General features: G+C 33.6%; 1 protein-coding gene across 4 annotated transcripts in view; it reads right to left on the bottom strand.

Moving 5' to 3' along the window:
* OPA1 (OPA1, mitochondrial dynamin like GTPase) overlaps positions 1-12,917 on the bottom strand; it is a 93,575-nt gene that overhangs the window by 64,549 nt on the left and 16,109 nt on the right. For 2 of the 4 annotated variants that reach the window (XM_021070064.1, XM_021070063.1), the window contains 3 exons: positions 7,562-7,672; positions 2,115-2,168; positions 271-375 (listed from right to left, as the gene is read on the bottom strand). In XM_021070064.1, coding sequence (XP_020925723.1) covers positions 271-375; positions 2,115-2,168; positions 7,562-7,672 — 270 coding nt within the window. The remainder of the gene's footprint in view (positions 1-270; positions 376-2,114; positions 2,169-7,561; positions 7,673-12,917) is intronic. The other 2 variants (XM_021070066.1, XM_021070065.1) reach the window with 1 other exon arrangement.

The following is a 12,917-nucleotide window of genomic DNA, read 5'->3' as shown; positions in this document are numbered from 1 at the left end:
AAGTATTTCAGAAAAAATGAACTGATTCACAAGAAATGACTCTTAAAAGTATGAAGAATTTATGGGCATGGTATAGAGCAAATGTTTGGAGACTATATAATTTGTGAAATGTCTTAACATAGGAAGGAGATCGCTCCACCCTCCAAGGAGATCAGTTTAGAAAGAAAAGGATAGAACACTTTGCAGTTCTTTAAAAACTGGTATTGATGAGCACACAATGTGAAGTGGACAAGTTCTGAGAATTAACAAATTAAAACAAACTTAAAATACCTTAAGCTTTCTATGATGGATGCCTTTGTCGTCTTTTTGCAATACTAATTTTCTCAATTCTTTGTTCTCCTTTTCTAACCGTTCCAAGATTCTCTGGTACTTTAACTGAAACAAAATCATCCACATAACTTTGTAAGAAAAAATTAACAGTAATTAAGTCTAAATTAAAATCTTCCAAAATCCTGAAGTCATACCTCCTAACTACTTATGATGAATTATTTCATTTAAAAAGCTTCTATGAAAATGTTGAACAAGTAGATTATGAATATGATCTCAAACAATGAACCACATTCGAGTTTTCTATTATAACTGGCATTTTATTTGGAAAATTCTTTGTTGTCTACCTTGAAGAAATCATTTAAAAATACCAAAAACAATGAGTTAAAGAAACAAGTTCTTGGAGTTCCCATCATAGCTCAGCAGTTAACAAACCCAACTAGGATCCATGAGGATGTGAGTTCGATCCCTGACTTTGCTCAGTGGGTCAAGGAGCCGGCATTGCCATGAGCTGTGGTGTAAATCGCAGATGCGGCTATTATTAACATCAAAATTCCTTTTTTACCTTTTTTATATATAAATTTTAAATTACACATGGCTTGTATTATTTTTCTAATGGACACTGCTGATATAGATAATGCCATTATGACACAATGAATTCTGCATAAAGCATTTGTGTCAATGCCCAGCAGCTGACAAATACAACTGCACAAACTAAAGGGTCAATATCAATAGGTATGTATGAAGGTGGCAGGATTTCTACTGGCTCACTTCTTTGTAAATATGGAATCAATTATGGGGTCTACATTTTCTGGGGATGGAAATATTCTTCGGTACAGGTGCCAATCTGCAGCCTTTCTGCAGAGAAGTGTTATTGGGCCGCCCTGCAAAGCTCTAGCCCAAGAATTCTCAAACTTAAGAATTCATCATAATCACTTGAAGGCTTTTAAAACATAGACTCCTCAGCTCTACATCCAGAGTTTCCAATTCAGTCCACTGGAAGGGCCAATAATGTTCATTTCCAACAAGTTCCCAAAGGATACCACTGATGACCACAGAGACCACCTCCGAGGACAATGACTATTAATCTCTGGCTGCAGATTGTGATCACCTGGCTAAGAAGCCTTAAAAAAATATACAGTGCTGCCCAGAGCACAGGTGATTCTAAAACATAGTCATGTATAAGAATCAACACATAGATGTTAAGAAAACCTGTGACTCCAAAATACTAGTTCCTAATTTCATCTAGATTCTCCTTGTGTTTTTTCCCCTAAAAGGAGAGACCCAAGATAATAAGTCTTTTTAACTTGAACTTCTTAATTACTGCAAATCATTTTATCTACATCACACAGAACAAGTCTTTAAAATAATGACAACTGAAAAAAAAATGACAACTGTTATCATCAAGTATAAGAGAAGAGCTTTTCAAAGTAGTGTTAGAAATACCTTTGGAAAGGTTATAACCTGATTGGCTTCAGGTTTTAGAGAAGAATTCTGGTGGACTCAAGTCCAATTTCTTTAACAGTAATTAGTCTTTCAAAGTAAAAATGCCAGCATAGGTTTATATAAGGACAAGCCACTTTCCCCAGTTTTTTTCCGTAGGTTGTCTTGAAAATGAAAAGCATAAGATTTACTCAAAAACAGGTTTTTACACATTAATGAATTAAGTTCCTTCATTATTCTTTATTTCTCAATTAGCTTCTGTTATTTTTTGCATCTATCGATAATAAGGTTCTATCATTTAGACCACTCCAAATTTTGCTTTGTTAAAGATAAACTTCCATATCACCAAACTTACATTAGAGAGGAAGAAAAACTCTCCAGTTCTTTTTAATCATCAGAATTACCTGAGTATGCAGAAGTTCTTCTTGAAGTTGGTCAATTTTCTCTTTGTCTGACACCTAAATATTTAAAATAATTTTATTTGAGTAGCATTATATAGAATATACAGTAAATTAAATTTTTAAAAAAGTATTTTTAAAAGTTGACTTTACATGAACATTTAATCAAAGTAAATTTAAATCAAATGCTTATTTAAGAAAAGTAAAAAATATTATCAATAAAAACAGCTCATCAAAATTTTACATCAAATGGAAATCTTAAAAAGCAATCATCTTCCTATGGCTATTCTACTCATTTCTCATGGCTGGCTTGTTAGAAAAATAAGAAATCAACACATATGGTTACTATATTCTTGATAGGTTGTTTTGTACTCCAGCATAGGAACTTGGATGCTTGGAGAAATAAGGCATGGATATCCTCATAGAAATGTTTCACAGGAAGTCAGACACATGTTATCATTTATAACTACTGAAAAAGTCATTGGTTATAGTGTATCTTTTAAGCAAACATTATCCATTTCTGTTTTATAGTAGGGAACTGTTTAAAAAATGTAAAGAACAACTTGCATTTTCAGAGCTTTAGGTGGAGCCAGATGCTCTTTTTAAAATTCAGTTCCAACACAAGATCTGCTAACCCATAATAAAACAAATGCATCAGTAGCAATGAAGTTGGGTAAAGCAACTAAAACTGATTTCAACATAAAACATTGGGGGGATAAAATCCACAGGTATTGGAGAAACCACATCAAACTGTTATTAATGCTAATAGTTCTAAGATAAAATATTCAAAACAACAAAGAACTTTATATATAATAGTCTTTAAAGAAGTCACAATTCTAAACATAAAAACAAAATAATCAATTAAAATTAAAATGATGTCATTTATGACAAATCCATGTAACTGTGCTTTGTTTGACTGCTTGGTGAGATTTTGAAGTTGCCTCAGTCTTTCAAAATAATTATCTAATTTCTGTTACTCAAAATTTGTAAACATGATTTTATCCATGAGACAAAAATCAAGTTAATATTCATACAAATCTTTATTCATCTTCATTCATTGGCTATATTTAAGCAATCAAGACATCATGGTAGCAAATATATAAGAAAAATTTTTAAATGATTTGCTTATTGAGGTAGACATTAATAACTCTTATCCATTTATTTTAACATTTTAATTTCTACTTACAGATACTTTCTCAAAATCTCCCCCAAAATTCTTTTAAATAAAAATGACAATGCTTGCTAGGAATGACAGGTTCATATCATTTTTTCCTTAAAAGCCTATGCCTAAAAATTCCAAATTTGATTTGGTAATTAGAAAAAAGATAATATAAAACAAACTTTGTATTACTGTTTTCTTATTCCTATATAGCAAGCAGAGACTTGGGGATAGAAGGTTTTTTCATTTGACTGTTTGTGTAAAATGGACAAGAAATTATTAATCATCTAAAATGTGAGGAAACAAGCAAGTTGAGGAGGAGCCCACAACCCAAAGAACAAAATCTAGAAGGCCAATGAAGAAATAATTCCACATTTTGATCATATGGCATGCCATCATATTGCAATAATGTGGTGACAAAAATTCTGTTATGCAGATTATATTCCCAATTCATTTTAAAAGGTTCTCTAATTGACTGTTCCATTAAATATTCATCCAATTGCAGCTAAATTAGTATGAAATGTATAAACAATATTAGTATAAACTATTTTAGTTTTGGATGTGAATACCGAATGATTTCATGCAAAATATCCTAAGTTACAGTAGAAAATTCAACATTTCTCTACATCTGGGGCAATAATTAAGGAACTAATACAATTACACAAAAAAGAATGTTTACTGTAAGTCAAGGACTATAAAAGGTTAACTTGGTAATTTTGTAAAATAAAAAGTTTATAAAAAGTCTAAATGATATAGGGTTATTAGAACATTACAAATATAATCTTTAGGCTGATATTAGTATTTAGTAACCATGACTGTTAAGATTTTTATAAATCTGGATTTTTAGGAGTATTTAAATTTATCATATGCCCTTCTGGCACAATCATTAAGAATGACTCATGCATAGTTTTAGTGACACATTTCCTATCTGCTTAATGTTAAAAGATTACTGTTAAATTAAAAAAGATTAATGTTATATTAAAAGAAAGCTGGTGGTGTTGTCAAGACTTAGACCTACTATTCTCTTGGAAACAAGATTAAAACCTTTAGGTTTACAAAATAACTATTAAAGATTGATCAGAAGATACTTTTAGGTATTTTCCTAAGAGAATAGTACATGTTATTTTTCTTTTCTTTTTTTTTGTCTTTTTGCCTTTCCTAGGGTCGCTTCCGCGGCATATGGAGGTTCCCAGGCTAGAGGTCTAATGGGATCTGTTAGCTGCCAGCCTACACCAGAGTCACAGCAACCTGGGATCTGAGAGGCTTCTGCAACCTACACCACAGCTCACGGCAACGCCGGATCCTTAACCCACTGAGCAAGGCCAGGGATCGAACCTGCAACCTCATGGCTCCTAGTCGGATTCGTTAACCACTGAGCCACGACGGGAACTCCGGCATACTTTATTTTGATGCACTTTACTGGTAAAGTTCAGCTACTTACAGTAAGTTCTTGTCCTGTTGTTTAGTACATTTAGTTTTCATTATGAGATTAATTTAAAACTCACCCTGACAGAAATGGGTATCAATAGTCTTGAAACCAGAGCTTTTCTACAATTCCAGGGCTGTAAAACTGATGGAGAAAGTGCGGAACCCTCCGCAGAAAACAAGCTAAAAGCTGAAAGAGAAAAACCTTTACTAGCTCCTCACAAAACCAAGGCTCATTTTAAATTTTTAAGTATTTCTTCCTAAGCAGCTGTGGTGATTCTGAAATACAGAAATGCATAAACTCATAAAAATTCTTTATGTGTACAGATTCACTTGAGGTAAATCTACCAACAGCAGTTTTAATCTACTGTTTCTGCATGAGTGCCTTTGCTCAAGTGATACAGGAAAAATCTATTAGGGGCTACTAAGATATACAAAATGAAGGCCTACTTATAATTTTCAAGAAGTAATGGGAAAGAACGACTAAAAAGCAACAGAAAGTAGCTGTGGTTTTGTACCTCAAGTAAACCTCAAATGCTTGGAATGATAAAAACCTCATCGAATTAGGATTTTGATCACTACAACAAATGAAGGGGTGTAAAGTCATCTGTGTATTACCTATAGGGGGAATAGAGAGGATGATATTGTAAGCAAACTATCTTAAAGGACAGTAAAAAGAATGCTATCACTATAGAGGAGCATAATAAGTTGTTTTTAAAGTCTCATCTACTTTCACACAAGGCAACTCTATAGTGGGCAGGTATGTGGAATCTAATATACGGGACAAATGAACCTTTCCACAGAAAAGAAAATCATGGACTTGGAGAACAGACTCATGATTGCCAAGGGGTGGGAGAGTGGGATGGATTGGGAGCTTAGGGTTAATGGATGCAGACTATTGCCTTTGGAATGGATTAGCAATGAGATCCTGATGTGTAGCACAGGAAACTATTTCTAGTCACTTATGATGGAGCACGAAAATGTGAGAAAAAATAGTGTATACATGTACGTGTAACTGGGTCACCATGCTGTATAGTAGAAAATTGACAGATCACTGTAAACCACCTATAATGGAAAAAAATAAAAACCACTATATAAAAAAAAATTCAGTCAGTAGAAAAACAGAAAAAAAATAATGTGGACAGTAACAAGCCATGTTTGGTACTCTAATAAGTATGCCTTAATAAATAAAACAGATAGAGGTATAGTCCTGTCAGTAGCTCTTTTACAAATGCAGAAAACGAGGAATAAAAGGGTAACATAGATAATCTGATGAATATCAGAAACAAGAAGGATATAACTAAGCCTGGAAAAAGGCTAGTAAAGTAGCCCCTGAGTGAATAGTAACCCTTGGCAATGTCAAAAATAAACAATATTCACTAATGGTTATCATTTAAATCAGATTCAATAGCATGTCTTAAATCATACCTTAGAATCTTAAAACAGCAGCTCTATGGGACTCACTGCAAATTATTTTACCATTATGAAAAAAACAAGAATGACATGTAACCAGAGCTGTATTCATATTCCTAACTACCAAAACGTAGTAGTTCTTTCCCCTTCTTTCTGGAAGGAAGCTAAGGAAAGGATGGCTAGGCCCAAGCATCCAATTGGTTAGAATATTTAAATGGTACTCTCAACAGCATGAGGAACAGAGAAGGCTAAATCACCATTTAAAATCAGTCCCTCCTTAGTTTAACACAAGTTGAAAAATAACTTGTTTTCTGTTTCTACCTATGTTATTCATTCACTGAAAGCTAAACAACATACATGAATCAAATTCCACAGCCATGGAATTGAGAAAAGCCCGGAAACAATATTCAAAAAAAAAAAAAAAAAAAAAAAAAGGTCAAACTATGATGAGTACTCCCAAGTATTAACCACCACCATATACAATAGGGTTAGCCAGCAGAATTACAGCACACTAATTATCTATAGTATTGGTTAATTCAAAATCGAACCTACAGGAAGCTACTTCTATGACTGAATTATTTTTTCTAAGATTTGTTCCTCACTCTAAAATTTTTCTGATCTAATAACACAAGTAGCCAATTTCAAGATCTTAGCGTACAATTTTAAAATCATTACTTATATTTCATTTGATTCTAGTCTCTTTAGAACATTAACCTTGGGACCTACACTATGGGATCATCTAACAGCCAAAAGCACATTTTTAAAGATTTCCTGATTGCACTTACAACCAAATATCTGTATAGAGTTACAATGACTTCTACTAGAATCTGTTCTTCAGTGACTAGAATTACAACAGATTTCCAATGTTCAATCCCTCAGTGGTCCAAGGTGAAAATTTATCTGTGTTGACTTTACTAATAAATGTGGAAAATCTTTATGCAACAAGTTTATCAAAGTACCTAAGAATAACTGCCCAAAAGTTGTCAAAATAGCTTTCTTCTGTAAAAAAATAAGAATATTCTCTGCTGATTCATTTTAGCTAAAACAAATACATTTCATTCTTTAAGTAATTTAACATGGTCATCCATAGTAATCCTTTTCATTTCAGCAATGAAAACTTTGTGAACAAATAAACAGACAAGCTGGCTACAAACTTAGGGTGCCTCAGTAACTCGACCAAGTAAACCACAATTCATAATTCTTCTCTAAGTACAAATCCATGAACCCTTACAGATAATCTGATTTTCCAATCTAATAATTCCAATGTTTAATATTTTGGTTTTGTTTACCTACTCTAGGAAAGTTGCATATCTAAAGTATGTATCTTTCCTATTTTCACTTTATCAAAAATAATTTCTCATAACTGGAGTCCATGAATGGATTAAGGCGACATGATCTTGGTAGAAATGGCTGATTAGTGCGAATACATCAGTAGCCCCCTTAAACCATCCATCACCTTGCGCTTCTGTTGGGTATAGCTCGTGCTATATTGGCCAGCAGCTCTGCGTGCTTCCTCTTCATGCTCTTGAATTTGCTGTTGTAAGAGAATGAGCTCACCAAGCAGACCCTGCCATGAGTTTATAACGAGGAGAAGAGGAAAATTGGGGAGGAGAACAATGTTAAACCAAAGGGCACAAGAAAGGAACAGATTAAGTTAAGGAGAAATGGATAGCTTATCACAAAATGGAAATTCAGTTATGTACTTTTAGAGCCACTATGTAACTGGGCTCTGTACCACATTTCCATTTTTCCCCTCAGTAAAATTCTATGCCTCAGAAATATGCAACAGCAGTTTAAAAAGTGAAAAGGAAAATGCAATAAGTGACTGCTTACTGAATAAAACAAGCCAGATATATAATAGCAACATACAGTAAAACCCAGACTAACTGGAATGCTCAGGGAAGATGGCACTGTAGTTAACTGAATTTCCTAGTAACAGGAAAAATTGAGAAAACAAATACTTCACCCCTTATTTTTGAATTGCCAATATGAACTAATACATATGGGGGAAGAAACAAAACTGTTTTGAACAGTGTTGATGTTACAGGCCTGAATCTTTTAATTCTTAGTTTCATTAGACTAAATGGAGAATACATAATATCTGATTTAATTATTATTTTTCCTTGACATGTGACATCATCCATTAAAGACTATAGTCCTTCAAAACTTAGTTTTGAGAATCAAGTTAATCGAGGTTTTACATTAATTCATAATTTTACATGCCTATGCACATAACCTTATTTGACTAAAACTTAAGGGTTTTTTTTTCACCAATTAAATAATGTTTGAGGTACTGTCTTAACTTTACACAACCTCAAATAAGTAGTCTGACTGAATTTTCACTTTTTATGAGTTGTTCTGACATTAAATAAAAATAGCCTCTGAGAATACAACCAAGGCTATATCAATTATTAAAGCACAATCACTATAAAAGAACATAATTAAGATATGGAGATAGCACAATTATGAATAAATAAAAATGAAACAAAACCCAGTTTGGACCTATGCACAAAATTACCATTTCTATGTTTAAAATTCTAATAATCATGAAATGTATATTTGGTGTAATGTGTTCACATGTGGCATACAACCAAAGTACATGTCATTTTCTGCAGTGTTTTAAACTGTTGGTCTATTAGATGATCTTAAGAAATACAGGAGAGGAAAACAACTAGGAAATAACAATGTCAGAAGCCTACTATTTTTTCAATTAGAAACATGAAAAGGGTAAAATTCCAATGAATGAAGTCGCTCTTTAATTTGCACAACAAAAGTTTTCTGGGAGAACAATGGGTTCAATTTTTACCAAATTACAAAAACAAAGAGGAAAACTAATACTTTAAAATAATCTAAATTAGGAGTTTCAAACAGCTTCACAGATTTATAAAATAATTGCCAAAAATATTTTATTTTGTATAATACAATTATAAAGTTTCTTAAAATGAACCACTGGATAACATCATATTCAAATTTTAATTGGTAGACTCCCCCAGAGGTTAATAACTTAGTTTACATAATCCAAGGACTAATATAAATAAAAAAGTTTTCCAGAAAAGAAATACAAACAGAAAAACTGTATCATAGCAAAGCATTTTAAATTAAGGGAAACTATCAGCACACGATTTGAGAGATTTTTGTTTGATTCCTAGTTTTAATACATTAAGCTATACCAACAATAATGAAACTGGTTGACTTACTATAAATCAAAGGATGAAACTAGTTGATATTTCTGCATGACAAGTAAGAGAACATCAAAGTGGCAAGTAACATAACTGAAATTTCAACACCTGTTTCCAAATTCAATAGTAAAAAATATACTTATAAAAAGTGCAGTTATTGTTTAAAATGTATTTTTTAAACAAATGCTTTTACGGTCATTGATAAATCTATCAAAGAAATGCAATGCCCCTCATCACTACTCTCATCATTTCCATAATTTTTATGTCCTTTGCGCCTCCTTTTTTTGTATCATTGCCTTTCACCAAGCAAAAAGAAAAGTAACCCATCTTATTTTTATTCATTTGGTAATTTATCATGATCACTTCTTCTAATCATTCAAGTGTTTAGATTTCTCAAAACAACTGCCTTTTAAAGAAGGTTTCCCATGTTGGCTTACACATGAGTGTACCTATACTTTAATTATCATAGTATCAGTAGTATTTATAAAATGCCAAAGCAGTAAGAAAATATTTCACATTTCTTAACTGTGCTGGTCTATCAGGCAAAGGATTGTTTTTTATTTAGAGCATAAACACCCCTCCCTAACCAACTGCTTATATGTATATACAAATCATATGGTCAATACTCTAATATCTATTATATTATAAGAAAAGCAGCCTCTTTCTAGTGACACCTCACTTTCCTTCCATGTCTGTTACTGAAGCAGTTATGTGAAGATAGTTGAAATTAACTGTTACCTCCTGAAAAAAGTAGGAAGAAAACAAGAATTAGACACAGAAAAAGCTATTTACACCCTAATACACAACTAAAAAAGGTTACCTTTATCCAATTTTAGGCGTCAAATCTCAATCTAAACACTGATGGGCTAGCTTCTAAAGCTAAGGTCATGCGTTGTAAGGAGGGGGAAGAAATGTATGTGCCTAAAGAATGCAAGATAACACTCCTTAAATGAACAAAATAATTTTACTTGATAAATATTTTCCCAAGTTCAGACATTTTTCTCTCAAGAAATAGCACATAATTCTTTTGAAATGATATGTATTGCATTCAAAATGTAATAATTATGATCTATAACAAAAATAGTTATTATAAACAACAGGGATGGTATGTATACTCTCTAAACTGCTCCTGGTTACTGTCAATTTGACACTGCTGCTCTCATGGTCCCGTATTTCACAATGTTCTCAGTTTTTTAAAAAATATAGTATCAGATTAAAAACATCAGTGATAACTCCAGAAACCAAAATAGCAACTGACAGAGTTCCTGTCGTGACTCAGAAGAAACAAATCTGACTAGCATCCACGAGGATACAGGTTTGATCCCTGGCCTCACTCAGTGGGTGTTGCAGTGGTGTAGGTCGCAGAGGCAGCTGGGATCCCATCTTGCTGTGGCTGTGGCGTAGGCCAGCAGCTAAAGCTCCGATTCGACCCCTAACCTGGGAACCTCCACATGCTGTGAGTGTGGCCCTAAAAAAAAAAGACCAAAAAAAAAGGCAACTGAAAGTGCTGCAAATACCTCTAAGTTGATGAGTTTGATAGAAAAGATTTTTTAAAATCTTGAAACTATGACTCGTTCATATCAATACACTTAAAATACTGTTATTTTCAACAATATGCTAAAAACTAATAGCAGAGCAGGGCCCATAGCTTGTTTGTTTTTATACCTAGCACATAGAATAAGGCCTGAGACATTAGATGTGTTACAGCCAGCACCTAAGATAAGGCTTGGCACATGTTTGTTGCTTGAAGTGAGTGACAATCTTTTACCTAACAATGCAAAGTTGATAGCATAAAATCCAAATTGAGCTTCTTAAAAAAATGTTTATTCTGTAAATAAGCTCCCGAAGAGACTGCATAGAAATTAAGGGGAGGAAATTAATTAAATGATGTTAACATACTGTTAATTCATGCAATAATTCAAAGTGTAAGACGGTAATGATCGTTGTCATCTTCATATATATTAACATTTATTTAGTTTTATTATGTGCCAGATCTTGTGCTAAAGGGCTTTACCTAATTCCCACAACAACCTTTTAACAGACGGTTCCCCATTTTACTAAAAAGGAAACCAGAAAGTCAGAGAAGATAAGGAACTTATCTTACGTCACACAGCTCAGAAAGCAGGAAGGGCAGGGTCCAAAAGGTCACAGTGCGCCTGCAAAGTCTGTACCTGATACCACCCTGTTAGCTCTATGGTCTCACTATTTTCAAAGGGCCTTTGACACACCAGGTTCAATGTACACTTAAAAGAGGAAAATGGTGAAACCACAATGCTTTGAAGGGCATATGTAAATTACTCTTTAGAGAAGGCACTGGCAAACTACAATGTTCTGGCTGAGTAGTCCACAGAGACCTTAGGGCCTGCAAACCTAAAATATTTACTATCTGGACCTCTAAGGAAAAGCTTGCCAACTCCTGCTTTACTAGTTTTAACAGTAATTTGGGTCTGGGAAAGAACTTCAGGTAAGTGAAGACTTCTTTCCCTTTCCATTTAAAAAATATTCCTGGGCACTAATCTACTTTTCAAAGTTTAAATAATTCCACTATTTCAATTAGCTAAAGAGAACTATCCTCCTATTTTTCTCCCTCCCAGTAACACGTAATTTTGCTAGAGATATTTACAGCCAACAATATTTATGATTAGACATTAGAAGGAAATAACATCTTTCCACTTGAATTATTTAACTTGCTCCATTTCAGAAATTCCACATCCTGTTTTACTAACTGGACAATTTCTACAAACAATTTTAAAAGATGACCAAATCAGTCTACTACCAATAGTTTTTATCAATATTGCAATTTTTACCAAATACCCTATGTTCTAAATTATCATGTAAAAACAATGTTACATACACTATATATGTATATGTGTGTGTGTGCGCGTGTGTGTGTGTGTGTGTGTGTGTGTATTTTTTTTTTTTAGGGCTGCACCTGCAACATATGGAAGTTCCCAGACTAGGGGTCAGATCAGAGCTGCAGCTGCTGGCCTACACCACAGCCACAGCAACACAGCATCCAAGCCACACCTGTGACCTACACCACAGCTCACGGCAACGCTGGATCCTTTAGCCACTGAGTGAGCCCAGGAATCGAACCTGCATCCTCATGGATAGCATCCTCATGGATACTAGTCTGGTTTTTAATCTGCTGAGTCACAATGGGAACTCCTGTTTAATGTTTTTTAAATGACATAAAAATGCAACATGCTTATTATTAAGGAATAAAATTAAGTGTCTAACCAAGTATAGTTGCTAGTTGTTAGGAGCTCAGGAAACTTAAGTCTCCTGCATCTGTGGCTATTGATCGTGTTGGCCATGAGAATTTCATTTTGCCACAGTTTACATTACTTGTTGCATGAGGAATCCCAGAAATCTAAATCCTACTAAGCAACACTGCTTTGTTACAATTCAGAATTCTGAGTACATGTGTCATCTTCACATTCCTGTTCTCAACAGTAGCCAAATATTGAAAGCCAGAAAATTCACAGGTAATCAGAACCAACATACCATTTCGTAAAATCTTTGGGTCCACTCTTGTCAGCATCAATCAAATTTACTTAATTTAAGTTTTCTTTTATTGAGTTAAACAGTGAATTCTGTTAAGAGTTTGTTATCCTAGGTGCTCTGACAACA

This window comes from Sus scrofa, chromosome 13 (assembly GCF_000003025.6).
Source record: "Sus scrofa isolate TJ Tabasco breed Duroc chromosome 13, Sscrofa11.1, whole genome shotgun sequence".
NCBI classification, from domain to species: domain Eukaryota; kingdom Metazoa; phylum Chordata; class Mammalia; order Artiodactyla; family Suidae; genus Sus; species Sus scrofa.
This window is presented reverse-complemented; position numbering and strand designations above follow the sequence as displayed.